This window comes from Astatotilapia calliptera, chromosome 9, assembly GCF_900246225.1.
Source record: "Astatotilapia calliptera chromosome 9, fAstCal1.2, whole genome shotgun sequence".
Lineage (NCBI taxonomy): Eukaryota > Metazoa > Chordata > Actinopteri > Cichliformes > Cichlidae > Astatotilapia > Astatotilapia calliptera.
Window position 1 is genome coordinate 29,795,023 of NC_039310.1, and position 26,049 is coordinate 29,821,071.

Sequence of the window (26,049 nt, forward strand, 5' to 3'; positions counted from 1 at the left end):
ATAACAAGCCATTCATTTGATTCAGGTGTGTGGGAACAAGGATGCATCTAAAAGCTGCAGGACGGTAGCTCTCGAGGACCAGGATTGGGCACCCCTGATTTATAGCCTTCACTAAAGCTGTTGAAACCTGACTGAAACTCTTCAAATAAGCCATTCCTCTGCAGATGATCTGTTAGCTGTTTGACAACTACTCTTTCAAGGATTTTTGATATGAAAGGAAGGTTGGAGATTGGCCTATAATTAGCTAAGACTGCTGGATCTACAGATGGCTTTTTGAGTAAAGATTTAACTACAGCCACCTTGAAGGCCTGTGGTACATAGCTGATTATTAGAGATAGTTTGATCATGTTGAGGCTGTCATTTTTAGCATCTACATCAGGGGTCAGCAACCCTAGGCACGCGTGCCACAGTTTGCACGCGAAGGGTTAAGTGTTGGCACAACCAATGCTGGACTGGCCATCGGGCATTTCCTCGGTGGCCCGGTGTCAGGAGTTTTCCTGTAATGCAACTCAGGTCAGAATAAATGACACTCAGACAGGTTTGCAGGTTTAACGTGCACACGGGTGAGAGTTCAAACGGAGACTCACACTCCACAGCAGTTGCCACCCTTTATTTATACTCAAGCATGTTTGCGTCACAGACACATGAGTGGAAGAGATAACATACAAAGGTAGAGACTTCATCACATGCAGGAAGAGATAACATACAAAGGTAGAGACTTTGTCACAGACACATGAGTGGAAGAGATAACATACAACGATAGAGACTTCGTGCTGAGCTTGCACAGTGTAACTTCTCTAGTAAAAAGAGCAAACACATCTAGAGAACCTTAAATGAAATCTACTTCTATACATAAACATAATAAAATCTTTCAACACCCGGTAACTTTTTTTCCCCTCTGTACACAAATATCAAGATAAATAATAAAAACAATAGATATTATATACAATGTAAAAGATCAAATGTAAATAATGTAAAAAAATAAAATAAAATATGTAGATCAACAAAAGGCTTGTTTGAACAGAAAAGATTTTAACTGTTTTTTAAAAGAATCCACAGAGTCAAGCAAACGTAATTGATGTGGTAAACTGTTCTACAGGCTTGGTGCAACTGACTGAAAGGCTGTCCCCTTTTGTCTTCAGTCGTGTACGGGGAACAACTAACAGACTCTGAGTCTGTGAGCGGAGATGACAAGCAGCAGTGTATTTTATAAGAAGCTTGGATAAATAATCTGGGGCCTGGCCATTTAGTGCTCTGTATGTTAAAACAAGAATTTTAAAGCAAATTCTAAACTGTATTGGGAGCCAATGTAAAGAATATAAGATGGGAGTGATGTGAACACGCTTGGTAGAGCGAGTTAGTTGTCTGGCTGCTTCGTTTTGTATTGCCTGGAGGCGACAGAGAGATGATTTATCCAAGCTAGTAAACAGGGAATTACAGTAATCTAAGTGTGATGACACAAATGCATGAATGAGTTTTTCCAGTTCAGCTGAGGAAACCACATGTCGCAGTTTAGAGATGTTTCTTAAATGATAGAAACAGGAACGAGAAAAATATTTTACATGAGAGTCAAGGCCCAAAGAAGAGTCGAATATTACTCCAAGACTGTGAATATTTTACTTGACAGACTGTGCAGTGAGAATTCAGTCAAAGCATTTAACTGAGATGTGAAAAAACTAAGCTGAACTCTACATCTTGTTGTGGTCTCCTGTGGCTTTAGGTGCTGACATGCCTTCCATCTGTTCTCCTGCATTTTCATTTACAACCGTAAAATATCTCCACATGGTGCTCCTCTCTCTCTCTGCACCCCAAATGCGTCTTCCGAGCGCATCTGAGTCACGTGACTGCACAGTAACAAATCCCAGCAGGGCAAAAAGAAGGGGGCGGAGCAAAGTGAGTCTGCCGCATAAGAAGCGGTGTTTTCACAGACAGAGCTGCTTTTTCATCCAAAGGGAGTAAAGTTCTAAATTTAGAGGAGAGGGACGAACTAAAGCATCGATCATAAACCACTACCACCGTTTGGATCGATATCTGCATCGATCTGCCCACCCTTGTCTCCTGGATCGTAGCTGAGATCAGCGTGAACCACGTGGGTCTCTGCTCCCTGATCTGTTTCCTGTGTTTGGAAAGAGTTGCAGCTTCATCGCGGAGTTTCTCTCGGTTTGTGGGCTCATCTAAAGGTAAGCACCGAGCTAACTTTACTGTGAGTTCAGTTCATGTTGAGTTTAGCTCCTGAATGAGGTCTTCTGCTGCTCTCCTCGGTGTCTGTTCACAGTTTATTGTGAACACGTTGAGAGAAGAGTGAGAGAGTGTTTGGAGAAAAACACCAACTAATCATTAGCTCAGCATGCTGGGAGAAGTTGGAGCAGAAAAGTCTTTTCATTGTCCCTGCAGCTGTTTTTCTGCCTGCACCAAACCTCTACAGCCTCGTTTCTATTTGAAGCGATAACAGGAAATGGCGGCGCGGCAGTAGCACGCAGCGGCCACTCCGGAGCCAAAACTGGTGCTGCATTGTTTATTGTTTACGTTTTTGTGTGTAGCGTGCTTATTTTGCACTATGTATGGATAACGTCGCAACTGGTGTCGGTGTTCGTGCATACAACAGCCAGACACTTTTCAACCTAAATAACCTAGTTGACGACATCCAGGAGGGGCTGCGGGAAACGCTGCGTGAACTCGGCTTGCTCCGCGAACCAGGCCTCGAAGCCTCGGCGTTGCCTGATGCCGGCGGACGGAGGTGGAGACATCGGAAGCGTTGCGCGAGGAAGCGGAAGCGCGGCAAGCGGGCGGGAGTCTGTGCTAGGCTACAAACATCCCCGGCGCATATCGGGCAGAACCCCGCACCCACCTCGGCTACTCAGACCACATCTCTGTTATGCTAATTCCAGCATACAGACCACTCGTCAGGCGATCAAAACCGGTTCTGAAGCAGGTGAAAACCTGGCCAGCAGGAGCCATCTCTGCTCTTCAGGACTGTTTTGAGAGCACTGACTGGAACATGTTTAGAGAGGCTGCAACTTACGGCGACTTCACTGACTTGGAGGAGTACACATCATCAGTGTCCAGCTATATCAACAAGTGCACCGATGACGTCACTGTCTCCAAGATCATCATCTCACGACCCAACCAGAAACCGTGGATTACTGCGGAAGTGCGTGCACTTCTAAGGACCCGAGACTCTGCCTTCAAAGAGGGAGATAAGGTGGCGCTTAGAAGAGCGAGGGCTGAACTTTCTCGGGCCATCAGAGAGGCGAAGCGCGCACACGCCCAGAGAATCCACAACCACTTTAAGGACAGCGGCGACACACGACGCATGTGGCAGGGCTTACAAGCCATCGCTAACTACAGGACGACACCACCTGCCTGTGACAGTGACGGCTCCCTCCCAGATGTGCTTAACAACTTCTATGCTCGGTTCGACAGGCAGAACGACGTGGCGGCGAGGAAGACCACCCCTCCTCCGAACGACCAGGTCCTGTGTCTCACTACAGCTGAGGTGAGGAAAACTCTACGCAGAGTCAATCCACGTAAAGCTGCTGGACCAGACAACATCCCAGGCAGAGTGCTCAGAATGTGCTGATCAGCTGGCAAATGTTCTCACCGACATCTTCAACATCTCTCTGAGCAGTGCCGTTGTCCCCACGTGCTTCAAGGCCACCACCATCGTCCCCGTGCCCAAGAAGTCTTCTGTGTCCTGTCTCAATGACTACCGCCCTATCGCACTTACACCCACCATCATGAAGTGCTTCGAACGGCTCGTCATGAGACACATCAAGACCCTGCTGCCCCCCTCACTGGACCCAATGCAATTTGCATACCGCCATAACCGCTCAACGGACGACGCCATCTCCACTGCACTCCATCTTGCCCTGACACACTTGGACAAGAAGGACTCACACGTCCGAATGCTGTACATAGATTTCAGCTCAGCATTTAACACGATCATCCCCCAACAACTGATCGGAAAGCTGAGCCTGTTAGGCCTGAACACCTCCCTCTGCAACTGGATCCTGGACTTTCTGACCGGAAGGCCTCAGTCAGTACGGATCGGGAACTGCACCTCCAGCACCACCACACTGAGCACTGGGGCCCCACAAGGCTGTGTGCTCAGTCCTCTGCTGTTCACACTGCTGACTCATGACTGTGTAGCAACACACAGTTCAAATCACATCATTAAATTCGCTGATGACACGACCGTGGTGGGTCTCATTAGCAAGAACGACGAGTCAGCGTACAGAGAGGAAGTGCAGAGACTAACGGACTGGTGTAAGGACAACAACCTGTCTCTGAATGTTGACAAGACAAAAGAGATGGTTGTTGACTTTAGGAGGACACGAGGCGACCACTCACCGCTGAGCATCAACGGCTCCTCTGTGGAGATCGTTGACAGCACCAAATTCCTGGGTGTACACCTGGAGAAGGACCTCGGCTGGTCCCTCAACACCAGCTCCCTGCACAAGAAAGCCCAACAGCGTCTCTTCTTTCTGAGAAGACTGAGAAAGGCCCGGCTTCCACCACCGATCCTGACCACCTTCTATAGAGGAACTATTGAGAGCATCCTGAGCGGCTGCATCACTGTCTGGTTTGGGAGCTGTGCCATATCAGACCGCAAGACCCTACAGCGGATAGTGGGAACAGCAGAGAAGATCATCGGGGTCTCTCTACCCTCTATTGAGGACATCTACACCACACGCTGCATTCGCAAATCCACCAGCATTGTGGCTGATCGGACACACCCCTCTCACACACTCTTTACACTCCTGCCATCTGGAAAAAGGTACCGAAGCATTCGGGCACACACATCCAGACTGTGCAACAGCTTTTTTCCACAAGCCATCAGTCTCCTCAGCAAAAAGGGACTGACTGATAAACACGCGCACACACACACATACACTAACATTATCACTCAGCTTAACTCAAATACCTCAAAACATTGAGACTGGACTGACTAACCAACACAAAGCGCAAACACACTGACCTACACCACCAAACCATCGCACACACCAACCTGTAAATGCTCTTTTGCACAATATTATTACTAGATATATTATATTTTTTTTTTTTTTTTGCACTAACTTGTCTTGTAGCACCTTGGTTCCTGGAGGAACGTTGTTTCGCCTCACTGTGTATTTTTAAACTGTATATGGTTGAAGTGACAATAAAGTTGAACTTGGAACTTGGAGAGTGATCTGCTGCAGTATCAGGATCACAATAAACTTTATTGTCCAGCTGCTCTGGATGAACACATGACAGGAAGTGGTTTTCTTTTTTTTAATTAGCAAAAGAAAAACACCAACTAATCATTGGCTCAGCACGCTGGGAGAAGTTGAGCATTTGCTGGCAGAAAGTTGGAGTAGAAAAGTCTTTTCACTGATAGAAGCTCATTGATCAATGGTCATGAGTACCTTTCACGAAGAGTTTGGGGAATGGCTGCAATCACATGGTCATGAGAATTTGCATATTAATGGTCAAGGAACTGACCTCCCAGCCCATTGTTCCTTCAGTGGTGCTAGTTTCAGTCATTATGTAGGTGGAGCTGGGGGCCTGAAGGAGTTGAAAGTGTGGGGTGGGGGAGTAACAGGTCTGTCCCTGTTTGTGGAAACCACAGGAGGAGCTGTTCAGGCTGTTGCTGGGTGTGAATTGTTGATGGAGTCTTTAAACTTGTAGTTGCTGTTTTCCAGACTGAAGCAGAGTCGTTAGCTGAAAACTGGTTTTAGAGGTTCATTCAGGACACCTTCTCAGGCTCTTACAGCCTTACCTGTATCATAACAAAGTGTATAAACCCCAATCCACCTTTAACATGGTCCTTCTCCCAAACCTTCAAATAGGACTTTCTGGCCCTGTCATAGTAAAGGGCTGCTTAGAATATTAGAGCCAATGTCACAAAGTTCCTCCTGAAGTATAAGTGAGTGAGAGAGTTTCCTCACTTTGCAGCACAACACGTCTCACAAGATTTCTACAAGCAATCAGAGTGAAATTTGTACTTTGTGTTGTCAGATGAACATATGAGACACTTTGACTCTTCAGTGCAGTGTGGAGCCTAACAAAGATCTGTTTTGTGTCCCAGCTGATCAGCAGGAGGAGAAGAGTCTGACGGAGCAGCAGAGGAACATTTTCAGCCATCTGGACTCAGCTGAGTCACTACAGAGGAAACTCTTTGTGTGTGTGTGTGTGTGTGTGTGTGTCCAAATGTGCTATAGATAATCTCTATAGCACACTCGGACCACCCATAAAGGGTTAATGGAGGGAGTTCAGTTTGTTCCACGACTGCATTTCACTCACTGCCTCTGTTTGTTTCTCTGTCACTGCAGGACCAACGTGGACCAAGAAGTCAGCGCTCTCAGGAGGCCGACAAACCTCACAGAAGAAAGGGAGAGAGAAAATACAGTTGTGACGAGTGTGGGAAGGATTTTACCGTTAAAGCTTCCCTAAAAATGCATCAGGTCATCCACACTGGAGAGAGACCATTCAGCTGTGGAGACTGTGGAAAGTCTTTTACCCAGTCTGGAAGCTTAAAAACACACCAACTCATCCACACTGGAGAGAGACCGTTCAGCTGTGGAGACTGTGGAAAGTCTTTTACCCAGTCTGGAAGCTTAAAAAACCACCAACTCATCCACACTGGAGAGAGACCGTTCAGCTGTGATGAGTGCGGAAAGTCTTTTACCCAGTCTGGAAGCTTAAAAAACCACCAACTCATCCACACTGGAGAGAGACCGTTCAGCTGTGGAGACTGTGGAAAGTCGTTTACTCAGCCTAGAAGCTTAAAATCACATCAACTCATCCACAGTGGAGTTAAAGCGTACAGCTGTGATCAGTGTGGCAGAGCTTTTACTCAGAGTAGCAGCTTACAGAGTCATCTAGTTACCCACTCTGGGATTAAAGCATACAGCTGTGACGTTTGTGGAAAAACCTTCAGCCTGAAACGGAGCCGAAATACACACCTACGCATTCACACCAGACATGATGTGTACTGCTGTAGTCAGTGTGGTAAACTATGTTTAACAGGCACACAGTTACAACGCCACATGTTTACCCACTCTGAGGAGAGACCTTATAAATGTGACTTGTGTGACAAGACTTTTAAATCTCCACGTTACCTGAAAGCACACCAAAAGATCCACACAAGAAAGACTCTACAAGTGCAGTTACTGTGAGGTATGTATCTATATTTTTATCTTAAATGTGCCTCGTTACATTTTAAGCTTTCTAAACTGTTCTACTGTAGTGTTCATGTTGAGTGGTTAGCTTTGTTCCAGCAGTTGAATCAAAAAATCTGTTTCCTGTTATCATGTTTTTAATGAATGCATCGATCCATGTTTTCTGCAGTTTTTTTTTCAGCTTGTTTGTTATGAGATCCTGCAACAGTTAAACCAAAATTTTATATGTTAAATAAAGAAATGGTTTACTGACAAAGAGTTTGAGCCGTGATGTCATTTCCTGTATATCAGAGCAACACCTGAAGTTACCAATGTTTAAAGTCATAGTCAAATTATGTGTCAGCATGACCTTGTGAAAACTGCTTGGCGCTGCTTCACTATGTTATCTGCTAACTGTTAGGGCGTAGAAGGACGAAACTCCCAGGATGACCAGTGCCAGGACCTTCCTGATGCAGAGAGTTGTGTGTGGGGGGATAAAGGAGAAGCTGAGGCATCCCAAAGTTAAAGCTGGCATAACTGAACCTTAATGTTTGATGTGTGTTGTGGTTCTCTTGCGCGCAGTAATTAATAGCTTGAACACAGAGCTTGATATAAAGACCTGGGTGACAACTAGCTTTCTGCCGCTGATTATACGTGGCCCTAAAATACCTAGAAATGTGGTGTCTAACCAGATACTTGCTCTGGATGCCATTACCTTGGCCTCCAGTAACACCTTGGAGTAATATTTGACCAGGACATTAAACAAATATTTAGGGCTGTGTGATCGGCAGAGTTGGAAAAAGCAGGAGTCACAGGAATTATTAGAAAAACAGGGTTTTCATTCATTTAACCCAAAAATTATGTTTACAAAAGTAATTAATGTTGAGCTCATAAAAAAGGTCAAAGAAACAAAACTGAACTCAGGCAAAGAACTGCAAACTTAACAAACCAAATGACTGCACAAAGAAATATAACTGACCTAAACATGAAATGGCACAGAAGGTCCATCTGCTGTATATCACTGGGAAAGAAAAGAAGGGGAGCTAATTTCACGCAGAGATGGAGAAAGATAATAAAGACAGGAGAGGAAGAAGAGAGGTGAGATTTAAGGGTAAGGACTGCTTATATTAAGAGTCGGTGAAGGTTCTCAGCCATCCAGTTCATCGTAGTCTAAGGAGCTTGGAAAGAAAAGCGTCTGGACTTCCTTAAGTTGCTTGAAGACGCTTCACCTCTCATCCGAGAAGCTTCTTCAGTTCTCAAGAAGCTCATCACAAAGACGGCAGCTGCAGAGAGTGACGGTACAGTAGAGCGACACAAGAGGGCGCCATTACACAAGCTTACTGCTCACAAGCAGCCAAGCACAGCAGCAACTACGGTATACAACTGGAGTAAGGTGGAAATTAACAAAGGACAGTGTTAAAAGTAGAATGAGAGTGGTGTAAGGCAAGTTGAAAGATCCACAATAAGTTTCTATAACATGTTCATCAAAGGTAACTTAATTTCTACTGTACTTCAAAGTGATGCTTTGTAGTTTAGGGAAGAGTTCTGTGTGCTTGTTTAAGGTCGAACTATGAGTGAAGTTCGCAGGGTTCTTTCAGTACAAACGCATCTGCATTAAGAGTGAATGTCATTACAGCTAAAGTATATGCAACAGTAACCCCAGAGTAATACTTAAGGATTTTGAAATCTAAACACAGACCATTAAATGACATTTAACTATACTCACAAGACGGTTGACAAAGATCTCCAAGAGCACTATGCTGTACCACTTACTGCAGTGGAAGAAGATGATGCTGAGCAAATTACAGAACTACAGACTGCTCATAAAAGCGAAAGAGTATGAACACTAACCGAAAAGGCTAAAGAGCTTTAAGAGAAGGACTTCAACATTTTGTGGCGTCAGTGGCGGTCCTAGCCTGTTTGGCGCCCTGGGCGAACACTCCCTCTGCTGGGGCATGTGACCTGGACTCACACTCACTGCAGCCCTGAACTTTTCTAAAAGATACATCTGAAAGGCTTTCTTTGCAATTAAGCAGATCTTTAATCTTTTATCTCCCTGTAATGAAGTCTGCGTGATGTCTGAGTGTAGTCATGTGACAGCTGTGCAGAAAATGGTGATTGAATTAAAAGCCAGCAGGCCTCATCTAAACGCATCTTAAGTGCAGAAGGCAAAACCTATATACCAAAAGCACATTTTGGTCATTGCATTATCAGCGACAGCAGCTGGTGTGGTTCTGCACTGGACGAAGAAAAGAGGTAAAATGATATTATGCAGTCTTTTGAATTTACATGCTGCTTGCATCGATGATGCTTTACAGGTCAGGGGACTATGACTGAATACGGTCATGTTCGGTTTCGTGTAGCGATGGGTAGATGAGGCCTCGTGAAGCGTTTCAGCACAAACTGTATCCATGCTGTGTCGACACAGTGTTGCTGTTTTGCTCCATGCTGACACCTGCTGGACCTTAAATACCATTGCAGGCAACTTGAGACTCACAACAGACACTGATTCAATGGCCAAGTCACACTTGTACACTGTAAGGTATTGTACTTTCCATGGAATCATTTTATATCTTTTACATTGCAAATATTTTACACATCTTTATTTTATACTCTACAAATATATTGTGAATGACATTAAGTGAAAATTAAAATGAAAGTATTGTGAATGTAATATTACCCATTTGACTCAGAGTTTATTATAAATTTCTATTCAGAAAAAAAAGTTTATCCAATGTTTTTGAATTCAGTCTATTGCATTTTTTTTTTTTTGCACCATTTCCACAGCTTTGGAAAACTCACAGGCACAGATGAAGCTGGGCTACACAAAAACTGTAAAGCCAGGTGGATAAGGTTCTGATAATATGTCTTCCTTTCCCCCCAGTACGTTAAAGGATCCTCTGATCTTGGAATTTTTCTCTCCGACACTCTCCACAATACTAAGGGGTTGGCAGTCCTTTATAATAAAATCCAGTACTGCCTGGTCCAGAACAGTCTTCCTAGATGAAAATAATAAAACACATATTAATTAAAAAAATGATGATAAAGATGTTCAGTGTCTGTATAGGCCTACCAGCGTTCATTCTCGGTGTGTTTGTCTCCTCATTTTCATGTTTGTCTCTGTGATGCTTAAACACTGAGGAGGTGCTTTTGTTTGTGTAAGAAAGCTCCGCAGAACAGATGCGACATTTAACCTGCATAAAATGAAATAAATAATTTACACTTCAAGTCACATTGCTGTTTTTCCTATTATGATAGGTTACACTGAAACAAAGACAGACAAACTATTACCTTATTTGCAGTTAAAAGATCAAAATGATCCCACACAGCAGAAACATTTCTTTTTCTTTCGGGCTCCATTTTGTTATGGAGAGATGATTATTATTTATTTATTTATTTTTTTAATCTTTGCGAGAGTAATTTTGTGTTTTTTGGTGGCGATTCATTCCGTTGACAGATGCGGAACCTTTTAAACACAGATTGGGTCGTTGGCAATGAGCGATACTGCAGCTGTGTCGATCACGTGACTTTTTCTTAAAGCGACGCACGCAGGCTTTGCTATGTGAGCTTGATACATGCGTCGGTGCGTCAGTGTTGCAGGACCCATCACATTAAATCATTTTTCTTGTTTCTGTTGCAGATTTGTCCCACAGCTTTGAAAACCAGTTACATGTTTAATCCGATGATCCTGCAACATTTTCTGGTTTGTTTGGGAGAGTTTTTGGTGACGAAATATGCAAATGGGTGTTCAACAGAAAATAACACGACAAGTTACAAAAACCCCCGCAGATTTAATAAGTTTGTTTTTGAGTTGAATATCGCATATTATTCATTTTGACCTGTAACACAGTCTGAAGTGTATTTCATGCCCGTAACTTCACTTGCATGTGTAAACAGGCCCCTTTTTAACCTTTGCAGCAGGAATTATGGTTCTGAATTTAAAGAAACATAAAAACAGTCACTGCACCATAACTTTCATGATTTTAATGAAAACATTAATGAAAAAAAAATTTGACTACAGGGAGCTTTGTGTTTGACTTCATCCACCTCATGTAAACTATACTATACTCACTCTACACCTACGACTGCACGGCCACTAACAGCTCCAACATCATTGTGAAGTTTGCGGACGACACTACAGTGGTGGGTCTTATCACCAACGGTGATGAGACGGCCTACAGGGAGGAGGTCAGCGCCCTGACCCACTGGTGTCAAGACAACCATCTCACCCTCAACGTCACAAAGACAAAGGAGTTGATAGTGGACTTCCGGAGGTGCAGAGAAGTACACACCCCCATCACCATCAGCGGCGCTGCTGTGGAGAGAGTGAGCAGCTTCCGGTTCCTTGGTGTACATCTGGCTGAGGATCTTACGTGGTCAGTACACACAAACAAAACAGTGAAGAAGGCGCAGCAGCGCCTCTTCTTTCTCAGGAGACTGAAAAGATTCGGCATGAGCCCCCGCATCCTCAGGACCTTCTATCACTGTGCCATTGAGAACATCCTCACTGGATGCATCACCACCTGGTATGGCAACAGCACCGCCTACAACTGCAAAGCTCTCCAGCGAGTAGTGCGGTGCTCTGAACGGATAATTGGAGGTGAGCTTCCCTCCCTCCAAGACATCTACAGGAAGCGGTGCCTGAGGAAAGCGGGGAGGATCATCAAGGACTCCAGTCACCCCAGCCATAAACTGTTCAGACTGCTTCCATCAGGAAGGAGGTTCTGCAGCATCCGGTCCCGTACCAGCAGACTGAGAGACAGCTTCTTCCATCAGGCCATCAGACTGCTGAACACGTCATAGACACCTCAGCTTCACTACTGGAACTTCAACATTATGCACTCCATACTGTATATAAATGCCACTTGTTTTGCACATATTCAACTCTGTATATTTTATTTATTTTATATATTCTATTCATTGTTTACTCTATTTAATTTGTAAAATATGTGTACACACACACACACACACACACACACACACACACACACACACACGTGTAGAAAAATATTTAGTATACACATCCAGAAATGCATATACTATTATTTCAGATGTAGCCATTCTTGTATTTTGCTTGTTTACATTATTGTATTTTGCACATCTCTGTTGCTTGTGAAGCTCGCACACAAGAATTTCACTCACATGTGCTGTACCAAAGTACCTGCACATGTGATGTGACAATAAAAGTGATTTGATTTGATTTAAAAGAAAACTGTGGACAGTAGGTCCCTGGTGAGGAGGCGGGACACAGCGGAGAATGTAACTGTAACTGCTCCTGAAGGTTTTTCATGTTCGAAGTAGAATAAAGGGCCATGCTCCAACTGATGTTCAGCCAGTATTTTAATCTTCTTTTCACCAGCAAACACCGTGAAAAACTATGGTGAAACGATCAATGAAAAACACGGATATTACATCAGCAGAACAAAAATTACAACTCAAATAAAACATACACACAAAGTAAATGCACCAACATACCGTGTGCCCCTTTCTACTGAACATTCATGAGCAATTGTAGTCCATATCTTCTATATTTCCACCCTTTACACAGGCCAGCATTCTCTTTCTGGCTCGAGCCTTCAGTCTCTGGTGACACGTGCACTTAATTGAGCATCACCCCAAAGCATGCGCACCACAAAGCGCCACACTCAGGCCAACCAGTAGGTGGCGACAACACAACATGAATCCAGATTAAACACCAAAGTTTGAACATTGCAATCACAAAATAATTACATTTCAATGCGACGGCTACAGTAACAGTAATGGTGCGTCAACGGAGCTCGTATTTGTTGCTCTGGATCTTTCTGACGATTGTAGATGGAGGTGAGTGAGATGTTTGCTGTCAGTTGATCAGAGCGTTTGTAAAAAAAAAAAAAACATTTTGGGGAACTTGGTCGAAACTTTTCACTGTATTCAGTTTTCACGCTTTGGCTCTGCGACTGGACTTCTTTGGACTTCTTTCGATGTTTCGTGAAGGCATTTACTGCTCCCTCGATACAAGGCGGGGTTTGTTCATTTATCTATTTATTTATTATCCCTGGCTGGAACTGAACCAACGAACTTTTGCTTAGAAGTAACGAAAATAAAGATCTACAATAAGCATCTTAACAGAGTACAGGCTGTAATAAGAAGCTTGGCGTCTGTGTTCTTCAAAAGACGCATAAACTTTTTAGTTAAAAACATTAAAAATCAGGAAACAAACTCAGCCCGACTACACGGGATTTCCTGCGACGGAGGGAAAGCCCTGAAAATCTCAGCAGGCTGAACAAAAATCTAAACGTAGACATGATGTCGCAGTCAGGATTTGAGTAATGCGTCGTATTTATCAGTGGGTCTGGAAATGCTTTTAAAGCGGAGAAGTTAACGGTCGGGCTGGGTGGGAGACGTCCTCTTCCTGAGCGACTACAATGGGACAGAAGCAAAAGCACATCTCGGCTTTTATTCGTAGCCAAAGCCAGTTACACGAGTCTGGACGGCACGTCAGTGAATGGGCTCCATAGTTAACTTTGATTATTAGAGGAAACTGTAGTTTGGTTATTGGGGCTTAGAGCAGAGGAGACATGCATCACTGTGCTTGTTAATCATGTAAATATAATCAGTAACTGAAATCTCTGAACACTGAAGTCCTTATGTCTGAATATTTGCGAAGATCAAGTATCAATGTTACTTCCTTTTTCCCTTCCTCTTCTGAAAACCTCATTCTAAGTACTTTAAACATTTCAGTTTGCTTTCCAATCAGTCCGCCCGCTTTCACTTACAAAATATTAAACAGAAGTCTAAATTCTCTAATTTAGGTTGTAAAAATACAGCATATCAAAACACAACATAGCTAAAGATCTACAATAATTAAAAGAGTACAGGCTGTAATAACAAGCTCACACTCAGGGTTAGACACAATGTTAATAATCAGGGCCGTGCAGAGAGGTTTAAAGGGGCACATTGAACCAGGCTGAATAACAACAACACACATTCATCAAGAATCTAATATGGGCAACAAGGCAAAGCAAACTTAGCCGATGTTTTACCTGATGGGTACAATGTTGCTGTTGAGGGGTTGCTGTGGATAGTGCTGGTGGGCAGGGCTGTGTTGATCTGAGACTGTAGGCATTAAAAAGTCCACAGGAGAGATGGTAGCTGATTAAACAAGTGTCATGAGATAATAACAAAATGCAAAGATTGGTGACAGCGCTTGGAACCATAAGGCAACAAAAAACTGTGAGAAATAATTTAGGCTCTGCCTGTGACTCACTCTTTGCTTCTCTTCTTCCTTCCATCCCATCATTTCATATATCACTCTCCACTTGCTATGTGAGAACAAAGCACAACTTGCTATTGCAATAAACTATAAGCTAATTATCCACACCTAACAACTCTTGCACTTAATCTAAAATAAAATGATGACAGAAAAATGTTATAGCCCTGCCTTTAGTAGCCTCACACAGCTCCTGCTGTTTCCTCCTCATGTCCTTACCAGCCATGTCTGGACAATGTTATATCATGAGTAATATTTTTTTTAAAAATCCATCAAAATAAAACACACACAGTGACATTTTAGACCTTCTTCAGAATACTGTATATACTATGGGCATCATGGTGCTGATCCAGAATCCTTACATTATTATTTATTACTAGAGCTACAATAATAAAGCAATGAGGAGGGGGAAGTAATAAATATGAAATAATGTCATTATGATGATTCCATTTGTTTCACTATCCACTCTGTGCAGGGGCAAAGCTTATTACATGTTTAAACTGTAGAGATACAATAATTTTACTGCTGTAAAATCCAAATTTTGTCTTATTTAAAATATAAATCTAATATAATCTTCTTCTTAATGTATGTTCTTTAAAATACAGCGTGTTTTTTAAAATATTATAATTATAATCATTATTATGTGGACATGCATATTAGATCGTTTTTAGTGAAATATAATCCCCCCAGAAAGGCAGGAAAAGCCCGGAAAATTACTTTAAAACTAAATATGTTCCCTAAAACGGTGACAGAGCTACAGACCCATGACAGCCTTACACAGGTAGCCAGCAGCTGTGACCAGCACTACTTGTGCAGTTAATAAAAGGACAGGTAATGTTTGTCACGCTGTTGCACACACAGCACGCTCGTTTGTTTCAGTTCGTCAGTAGCAACAAGACAGCTTACCAACATGTACGTAATAAGCCAATACTCCTGGGTGCTACACACTACAGTGTACGCTGTACACCTACTTACTGGGTTTGTCGCATCAGTCTGTGTCTCTGAGTTAACTTGTGTTTCTCCTACAGCTCTGGACCGCTAAAAATGTGCGTGCTCTTTGTGAGCTCGTTCCCGGCTCGTAACCAGCGCGTTCTGCCGTCTGATGCAAGCCAGATCCTTTTATTTAGCAAAACTGTGATTAATAGTTAAATATAACATTGTTGAGGGGCACAGACAGGACTCCGCACGCGCACACACACACACACACAAAAAAAAAATCTTTTAAAAGTTGCCTCAACAAAAGGGCACTTTGGGCACTCATCAGGAAAGGGGCGGGTGCTCAAGCCCCTCTAGCCCCCCCTCTGCACGTGCCTGTTAATAATGTCTGAGACCTACAGTCAAAATGTTTGATTACAAAGACCGAAACTAAGAATCCCATCACTCAAAATCTGTTTCACTTAGTGAACTGAACCAAACGTAAGAGCAGATTTCAAACAAGAGAAGTTCGATAAATCACAGCCGACTGTCCAACATGAATACAAATGTAATAGCCTGCACACACATCACCAGCAGGTACATCTTGTTGCGTCCTCTTGCCTTCAGAGCTGCCTTCATCCTTCATTACAAAGACGCAGCTATTTTCTGGAAACCCTCCTCTGAGATTCTGTTCCACGTTGACTTGATAGCTTCTCACAGCTGCTGGAGATTTGTCAGATCCGTGATGTGAATCTGCCGTTCCACCACATCTCATAGTTGCTTTATTGGCTGTCGTTTTATAGCAGTGAACTCACAGCCATTTTCAAGAAGAGAGCGTGCTCTCCTCCTGCCTGGGTGTTTGGAGCTAGATGTGCAGGGGCCACGACTGAGAACAGGCTGCTCAGAGGGTAATTAACACTGCCCAAAAATCACTGGCTGCCCTCTGCGACCCCTGGAGGCCATGGCCAGATCCTCCTGTGTCAGAAAAAGCAGGACTATCTCAGGTGACCTCTCGCACCCCGTCCACCACCTGTTTGACTGCTGCCCTCTGGTCAGTGCCTCGGGTAAATCTCCCACTATTTAAACCCTAGTGGGAGTTGCCCATTAAGACAGAAATAATGGCTGTCCAACACAATTTTTAAGCTCTCCTCTAGTAACAGTACGAAGTTACAACATGTAACCTTTGCAGGAAGAAGTGCTGCAGCTGTTACGTATACAGTGCTGTGTAAAAGTTTTGAGCCACCACTCGTGTTTTTATAATTCACTAGAAAAATTGAGGAATTTGCAAACATTCATGGAAATACAGCATATAGGGCAAAATCGGCATTTACACAACTGTAACATGCTTGAAAGTCAACGTTTGGTTTGACCATATTTATTCTTCAACACAGCCTGAACTCTTAGGCAAGCTTATTTCTAATATTTTAAAGTTAGATGTTCTTATGTTTCAGGTACATGGGCCAGACGTGGCTGTCAAAAAGGCCAGGTGGGTCAGATACTAATAGTTGTGCTATGGACAGATTCCCCCACCTGAGCTGTAGATCTCTGCAGCTCGTCCAGGGTCACCATGGGCCTCTTGGCTGCATTTCTGATCAGCGCTCTCCTTGTTCAGTCTGTGAGTTTAGGAGGACGGCCTTGTCTTGGTAGGTTTACAGTTGTGCCATACTCCTTCCATTTCTGAATGATGGCTTGAACAGTGCTCCGTGGGATGTTCAAGGCTTGGGAAATCTTTTTGTAGCCTAAGCCTGCTTTAAATTTCTCAATAACTTTATCCCTGACCTGTCTGGTGTGTTCTTTGGACTTCATGGTGTTGTTGCTCACAATATTCTCTTAGACAACCTCTGAGGCCGTCACAGAGCAGCTGTATTTGTACTGACATTAGATCACACACAGGTGCACTCTGTTTAGTCATTAGCACTCATCAGGCAACGTCTATGGGCAACTGACTGCACTCAGACCAAAGGGGGCTGAATAATTACGCACACCCCACTTTGCAGTTATTTATTTGTAAAAAATGTTTGGAGTCATGTATGATTTTCGTTCCACTTCTCACGTGTTCACCACTTTGTGTGGGTCTTTCACGTGGAATTCCAATCAAATTGATTCATGTTTGTGGAAAAGTTCAAGGGGACGAATACTTTTGCAAGCCGCTGTATGTGTTTAATTTTAGTGTTTGTCTGTTCTGATGTTTCAGATACTGAGGTGTCCTGTGTTTTCATGGAGAGATGCGTCTTACCGTGCAGTTTCAAGATTGGGAATGAAATCGTCATCCACTGGTTTAAGACACCAAGAGACCTTCATGTCCACTCATTCTACTACAGCAGAGACCAGCTTGGAAACCAGGACCAGTACTACAGAAACAGGACTTCACTGTTCAAGGACCAGATCTCCAGTGGAAATGCCTCACTCCAGCTGACAAGTGTGGAGGTTCAGGATGAGGGCAGATATAAGTGCCACACCAGCACCATCACGGGAAACCAGGAATCATTTGTCAACCTAAAAGTGGACGGTAGGAGAAACTTGCAGTGAACATCAGCTCAGTTCTCCGTGCACTGTCAGATGAATGAAGATTTTGTGTTCATTTTTGTCATCAGATTAATGATGAGTTTTTGATCCGTGATTTTTTGTTGCAGCTCCAGTTAATAAGGTCAAAATGAATCAGGTTGAAAACAGGATCAGTTGCAGGTCAGAGGGGATCTACCCTGAACCTCAGCTCACCTGGTCCACAAGCCCTCCATCCAACATCACCTTCACTAACACCACCACAGTCGAGCGGACTGAGCAGCTGCTTTACAACATCAGCAGCTCTCAGATGCTTTCAGCCGGTGTTTATGACCTGCTCTTTATCTGCACCATCAGCACTCGCAGGAACAGGAGGAGAGCCACTCTGCAGAGACTATGTGAGTATTTCAACCAAACTAGGAGAACTGCAGATGGGACGTAGATAACTAGGAAAAATATGAAGGAAAACTGCATTAAATATGTTGTCTGTAAAATTAAAACAAACAAACAAAAAACACAAAACCTGTTTATCTATCCTGATGAAACAATGCAAGGAAATCTCTATCCGTGATGTATCTTCGTCACCGTGCACTTTCAGATAAAATGCAGCATCCACACAAAGACTGTGGACCTTTAAAAAGTGTCAAGATGAACAAGGCGCACCAGAATGATCAAAAAGCAGAAAAGTTAAAGGCGGACTTTGGATGTGGTTTATGCAAAAAAGAAGAAAAAACTGTTGAGCTCTCTCTCATCAAAACACTGTTAGAAAATACAGGAATTTCTTTAAATATCAGTAATAACATACATATATCAGTATGTGGAGGGCTCAGCTGCAGGGGTCTATATGAGCTCAGTGAAAACAAGGAAGATTGGTCTGCCAGCGGGGCAGAGGTCACTGAGGTATTTATTAAGCTGTTTGGTGGTTGGTGCACTGAGGTGGATGAAATTCAACTCAAGTTCTTTTAGGCTTTGGGTCTTGAAGGCTTCTCCTGGGTGACATCAGTGGGGGTTTGGGGACAGCTCCTCCGGATTGGTGCTCTGGATCCACAGAGGAACCAGAGGGTTCACATTTCTCAGCCATCCTGGGAAGGTCCGTGCTACGATACTTTTAGGAAGACTTCAAGCTTCAGGAGGAACAGTGCAGCATGGATCAGTCTGATACCCTGTTACAAATATCTGAGGATATTGACTTGGATGTTTTGTTCTAGAAGTGAAGCACAACAGTGGGTGTGTGATGACATTCGTAGACGACATCACGAGTTCCTGTTGATATCCCAAATTCATGGCTGTCTGAGAGTCCCTCAGAGTCAGGACTCCTCTTCTTTACCATTTTTCCTGCTTTTTGTTACAGAATTAAAATCACCAAACACAAACTTTGTATCCTTAACTTTTGCCGGTGAGTTTAAGTTTCGCTTCTCGTCCAATTGCATTCTGTCTTCTCTGCATTGTAAGATGCTGTGGCAACAGAACCTGAAAACTCAAGCAAATATCACATCACTGATGAGTGTTGGACAACGCTCTTTGCTGGGGTCTTTTGGCTGGTGAGGGTTCACTATGTGGTTACCATGGATATGTCTGTGAAGGTTCTCAGTCATCCAGGTCATCGTAGTCAAAGGAGCTTGCAAAGAAAAGCGTCTGGACTTCTTTAAGTTGCTTGAAGACGTTTCACCTCTCATCCGAGAAGCTTCTTCAGTTCTAAGGTCAAATGGTGGAGAGTCCCAGATATAAACCTAGTGGGAGTTTCCCCCCACAGAGGGACAAAAGGACCCCCTGATGATCCTCTAATTGCCTGAGCCAAGGTGTGAAACTGGGTGTGGGTCTCAATCAGCCAGAGTTTCGGGTGAGTTCATTGTGAAACCTGGCCCCACCTTATCATGCAAATTCCTGAGATCAGATGGCCCAGGATGTGAGTGGGCGTTAAGGCAAAACGTCTTCAAGTATCTTAAAGAAGTCCAGATGCTTTTCTTTGCAAGCTCCTTTGATTACCATGGATACATGACGCTCTGTGTGGGAGTGCTCGCCTCGGCTCGGTGTTGCTTGGGGCTGCATGGACCTCTTAGTAATTTCCCAAGACTGTAGTTTTTAATATTGTTGTTAATCATTTACGTTGTATGCCTTCAGCTGATATCAGTGGTCCCAGCACTGGTGTGACAATCCCCTGCACCCCCTCAAACACTTCACTCACCAACTTCACCCTCCTCTGGAGATTCAACCACACTCAGACCGTCCTGAGCCAGTCCTGGACCGACGTCACCTACTCGGTGTCAGACGGGTGGAGGCAGAAGGTGGAGAATGTGTCCAAGTCAGGCAGCCTCATGCTAAAGCACTTATCCACAAAGCAGGAGGGGATGTACACCTGTAAGCTCAGTAATGCTGAGGAGACGCACATTACCCACATCCACCTGAGAATAACTGAAGGTAAGATCGAGCTGATATAAAACACTGCAGGGAGAAACTTGCCCAGCTGATGACCAGATAAAGCCAGATTTCTAAAGAAATTAATTAATCATTGGGCGATCGTGGCTCAAGAGTTGGGAGTTCGCCTTGTAATTGGAAGGTTGCCGGTTCGAGCCCCGGCTTGGGCAGTCTCGGTTGTTGTGTCCTTGGGCAAGACACTTCACCCATTGCCTACTGGTGGTGGTCAGAGGGCGCCAGTGTCTGTGCGCCCCAGGGTGGCTATGCAAATAAATTTGGATAATTGGACAAAAGCATAAAATAAACTACTAAATGTTTATTTTGGACATTTTCTTTGCATTGGTTTAAAAAGTGAAACAACATGACCCAAAATCTCAACTTCTCATAACAAATAACTTCTTACCTGTAGAGTCCTGACTAAATGTGTAACCATGCACCTGCCAGAGCTTTTATTATTGCATTTGTAAAGTGGGGACATTCAGCCAGACAAAGACTTATTCTACTCAGAAATAATAATAATGGATTGGATTTATATAGCGCTTTTCAAGGCACCCAAAGCGCTTTACAATACCACTATTCATTCACTCTCACATTCACACACTGGTGGAGGCAGCTACAGTTGTAGCCACAGCTGCCCTGGGGCAGACTGACAGAAGCGAGGCTGCCATATCGCGCCATCGGCCCCTCTGGCCAACACCAGTAGGCAAGTAGGGTAAAGTGTCTTGCCCAGGGACACAACGACCAGGACAGAGAGCCCAGGGATTGAACCGGCGACCTTCCGGTTACAGATGCAATTCCCAACCCCCTGAGCCACGGTCGCCCACACCCAGAAATGTTTGCTGTTGAAACATAACTACACAGACCAATAACGTAAAAGTAAAGATTCAGTGTAACTGTATCAAAAGTGAACCTATCAGTGTTTCTGCAGCTATGACCTCGTGTTATTACTGCACGTGAGCTTTACTCATAATTTCCTAAAATAAGACATGTGAGCGACTGTGAGGGGAACAATTGGAGGGGAAATGGACTTTTTTACAGGTTTCTCTCTTCATGGTTCAGTTAACAAGTTAAAGCTTATTGAGGAAGTGAATCTGTCTGTTGAACCAAAACAGAAAACATAACTAATCCTGATGCAGCAGCAAGTTTTACTGTCACTTAGTCATCATACACTTCAGTTTTTGAATAATTCAGCAGTAAAACAAGCCTGTCGGGATTACAGTAATATTCTGGTGCGCAAACTAGTATGAAGTATTAAGTCAGCTGTGTTTATACTTATAAAGATCATGTACATTCTTTGATAATCACCAACATTATGATTAGTAACTGTACTTTCATTACACATTTTTCCACAGGGGCTCGCTCTAACACTGCAGTCATTACTACAGCTGTTATGTGTGGACTGGTATTGATCGGCCTGTCGATCGCTGCCCTAATCTCCATCAGGAGGTCTGTGCTACACTTTAATCACTTTGTTTGACTTTGAGTTGTTTATAGTCCAGGGTTGAATCACTGCAGTGTCTACACACCATAGAGTGTGATGGCGTTTGTTTGTGCTGGTCTGTCTGCATCGTTCTGCCATCATGAGGGAAACTAATCTGTTCATGTCACACTTTGAGCTGATAAATATTGAACAGCTGGTACTTTTGTTCAAGTAAAAAAAAGAAAGTTGATTCTGTTCATCTGCACGTAGCGTTTTGTGGGAGAAACGTTTCGTCACTCATCCAAGTGACTTCTTCAGTCTCAGCTGACTGCAGGTTTCAATCTTATAAACAGTACATTTGCATAATGACTGAAATCAGCCCACTGAAGGAACAATGGGCTGGGAGGTCAGTTCCTTAATCTTAAGCAGAGAGTTTAGATGAAGGAACTCGGGAACTATGTTACTGATGACACCCAGTTTGTGCTCCAGTGGATGACGAGAGTCAAACCTTAAATACTGATCCGTATGTGTAGGTTTATGGTGCACGTCTGCTCCCACAAAACGCTACGTGCAGAATCAACTTTTGGAGATTTACTTACCTGGATGATTGAGCATGCACCAAGACAATGAAACTCTCAGGGTTTTTTACAATAAGGTGAAAAGAAAGCACCAAAAACATCAGTGAAGTACAAAAACAATAAAAATATATAACAAATATAACAAGAAACAAACAACTTAATGAAACAGGAAATAAACTAATTCATTGTGGATACAGAAAAATGAATACTAAACTAACGGATCCTATAAATAGATTTTAAAAAATCTAAATTTTTCTACTTGATATGATGTAACAGCTACTGTAGATTAGACATGAATGACTTTCTGACCTTCTTATTCTGAGGACGAATATGTGTCTTACTGTCTTTTTATTTTGCGGGTGACTGTGTAATGAAGCCGAGCCTCATCCATAACCTTTGTTCATGGCATCAGCTGAGTTTACCTCATCATTGCCAACGTCTCTAATACATAGTTAATATTACATTGATTCATTAATTGTACTAAATTTAATAATCAGGAAGTTAAGAAAGGATTCATCAATCATCCGCAGGACAGTTGGATAGAACAGCAATAATCACATGAGCCTTCTTTTTCTGTGTATTACAATATACAGCTACCCACTGCTGCTAACGCGCTACAGACACGCGGCCTTTGTATCGTCGTCACAAACCAGGATGGACTCTGTTTTGTTCAGAGTCACAACAAAGAGAAACCTTATTTTACTACCTGATGAAGAACAAAGTAAAAACATAGTGACGTAGAGTTAACCATTAGGCTGTTTTCACCAACAGTCTCTGTATGCAGTCAGCTCAGATCAGACGCTGCTGTGATTTGAAAAATGCTGACCCCTGGTGGACAAAGTCTTAATTACAAGAACTAGTTCAACTTGACTCACTTGTACTTGTTTAGTCTACGAAACAATTGATAGACTAAACATGCTGTATCAGTATTATTAGAGGTGGGGAAATGGACCATAAGCATATTTGTCTGTTCAAAGATGTTTGATGAAGGACCATCACTGAGAACTCTTGAAAACAACGTTTGTAAATCAGCAGTCTTGCCTTTGACAATCTGTTGTGTTTAAAGGATGTGCTGAATGTGTTTATGCTTCAATTGATTCCTTTTCTTTCAAGAATTGTCTCCAGTTTTATTCTTACCTGAAGTGAAAACATCCCAGTGAAAATGTGGCCAACTGTCAGTTTAGACAAAGGTTTCAAAACAGCCACAGCTGTTAGTTTGTGTGTGTAAGCTAACAGCTAAAATAATGTTAATTATTAGTTTTTAGCGCTTAGTTTTTTATGTTGTTTAGTCTAGAAAACATTTTTGGCCAATACTCTGACAGTATTATGATCACTATGATCACAACACAGCTAAACACAGATCAGGTTCAGCATCTAAACTGCTGATGCAGACCTCTATAGAGGGGGGACGTCACGCTCTGACGTTTTTCTGGCCTAATGTTTAACACTGAAATGTTTCCCATTTAAAAAATTTCAAAAACGCCTTTTTCGATTGATATATGTTTGTAATTTGCTGATATTTGCACAATTTGAATGAAAATGTGAATTTCTGTAAATGTCTTAATTAAAAAACAGTGGTCGCATGCCAATAAAGATTTCTGTCATAATGTATATGTAAGTGAAGAACTGAGACTTTATTTTTTCAACCCTGTGATACTTAGTGTATCACATTTGATACATCACATTACATCATCAATAGTGATGCGCGAATCGTTCAATACTGGAGAATCACTTTACTGACTCATGAATCATGATTCACAAGTCCAACTGACTCACTGACTCATCCCTGATGCTGTTAGCAGCAATGTATCTAGCTTATAATTAAAATTGTGGAGAAAAACACAACATCCAGTATCTTAACGAAAACATTTCTGCTCTGAACTGGAAGAAAAGACCTTGAGTAGAAGCTCAACCAATGTTGGCTTCTACTCAAGGCTCACATTTCAGTGGACATTTGCATGAGAAAATATATATTTAACACATTTAAGGAAAATACTAATAAAATAAAAATAAACAAAATAAATGTTTATTAAGCAATTTTGATAGGAAATTGCTTAATTTTAGAAATTTTTTTACTCTTTTTTTGCTCTATAAAATAGTTGTTTTTAGAATCATTCATCTTAGCAGTGGGATTTACATGAAAAGAGAAACAAATTAAGTTTGAGTGAAAATGTACATTTTTTTGCACTCTCTGGTCAACTGACTCAGTGACTCAAATGACTCAAAAAAGCCGATTCACTTTGGTGAGTGACTCATTAAAACTCGATTCAGTAAAAGTATCAAATTTACCATCACTACCTGTGTCGGGTAATCTCGGCGAGTTTTTGTGAAGCGCGTATCGAGGCTCGCTTTGATTACGTATGCAGTGACTGATTCAGTAACTGGCTCGCCGGTTCGCGCCAGATTCGAAATAAAATGGGCAGCAAAACACAGCTGATTGGAAGAAGGAAGAGATTTTTTTAAAATCTCATCTCTTCTAATAAAGTATGCACACAGTAATAAATATCACGAATGATTAGTACCATAATATAAATAAACAACACTACAGATCCTATAATCTGATTTCTGTCTTTTAGTTTATTAAAAAGTGAAGCGCCACACACTAGTTTGTGTCATTATCCAGATGTACATAAGCATTACACAGTTACTAGGGGTGGGTTTTGATGATCGATTAAAATCGATTCTTGGATAACGTCATATCGATTCATTAAAATCCTGAATCAATTTTTTTATATAAATGTATTTTGCCCGAAATGCCAGAATCTCAGGTTAAACCTCACAAAATTTCAACAACCACCAAACAGCTAAAGCAGTAAATGAGAGCAGGAACACAGATTCTGCACAAAGACATAAACACAAAGCACAGAGCCTCCGACGGATCAGAAGCAGTGAGATGTCGCCTTTCTCACCCGACGGCTCGTACGTGGACATGGACACGGTCGGGACTGAAAGCCGACAGCTCGCTGATTCTGATGTTTCGGCGGGTCCGCGCTTTGTGTTTACGCCCTTTTTGCACCGATTCTAAAGCTGTTTGATCTCTCTCCAAACAATATTGACCGAACCAGCAGCAAACAAAGATTCAAACTACGCTTCACATAAACGTCGTCATGAATTCCAAATGAATCATCACAATGCTTCGAACCATGAGTCGACCAGTTGGATGGAAAGCTTCAGTTCATCACAAGGCTTCATCTCACCATCACTACCAAGACGGACCACTATCTGAAACAACTTGTCAAGTGAGCACAGAGCAGAAGTACACAAGGGTGAAGGCTTATGAGAAGTGTTGGCACTGGGATCTGCAAAGTGTCATCTTAAGACTACTTGCAAGCAATTTATAAAGACCCACCCGGATGCCCTCCATGCTGTAAATATAAAGCATGTTCCAGACGACAGGCCTGCTCCCAGAGAAAATTATGTATTCAATCTGAATCAATGGTCAGGCTGCTACTTAGTACTGCTGTTAATATTTAATCAAGTACCATTTATATTGTCAGATAGACCCTATATAATATTCTTGCTCTTATACACAGCGACTTTACCATTTCTGGTTCGGGACCACTGTCTTCTAAAGGCTGGTAAGTCTTCTGGTACAAAATGTGAAGAAGTAAATGTGATGCATTCAGCTATGAATGGAGCGGACAATGTACACTCCAATAGTGGATTTAGTGATCAGTGTTCATGACACTTTGCATACTAATGATCAAGGAACTGACCTCACAGCCCATTGTTCATTCATTATGCAAAAATTATGCAAGTGTTTATAAGATTGGAGAAACTTGCAGTCAGCTGAGACTGAAGAAGTCTCTGGGATGAGTTACGAAACGTTTG

At 42.6% G+C, this 26,049-nt stretch overlaps 2 protein-coding genes across 3 annotated transcripts in view; both read left to right on the forward strand.

The window, feature by feature from the left end:
- LOC113029472 (zinc finger protein OZF-like) overlaps positions 1 to 26,049 on the forward strand; it is a 132,694-nt gene that overhangs the window by 89,731 nt on the left and 16,914 nt on the right. The gene's annotated exons all lie outside the window — the stretch shown is intronic.
- On the forward strand, positions 12,817 to 23,829 carry LOC113029478 (V-set domain containing T-cell activation inhibitor 1-like). The gene is made up of 6 exons (XM_026180364.1): positions 12,817 to 12,959; positions 17,498 to 17,812; positions 17,937 to 18,203; positions 19,927 to 20,223; positions 21,573 to 21,666; positions 22,812 to 23,829. Exons 1-6 carry the CDS (start codon positions 12,899 to 12,901, stop codon positions 22,957 to 22,959), a joined length of 1,182 nt encoding a protein of 393 aa, XP_026036149.1. The 5' UTR covers positions 12,817 to 12,898; the 3' UTR covers positions 22,960 to 23,829.

Excerpts from the sequence above, each read along its gene's own strand:
- LOC113029478 (XM_026180364.1), top strand. The coding sequence starts at position 12,899 with ATGGTGCGTCAACGGAGCTCGTATTTGTTGCTCTGGATCTTTCTGACG. Across the intron at positions 17,813-17,936 it reads TGTCAACCTAAAAGTGGACG|CTCCAGTTAATAAGGTCAAA; the intron begins GTAGGAGAAACT and ends TTTTTGTTGCAG. Across the intron at positions 21,667-22,811 it reads GCCCTAATCTCCATCAGGAG|CTACCCACTGCTGCTAACGC; the intron begins GTCTGTGCTACA and ends TACAATATACAG.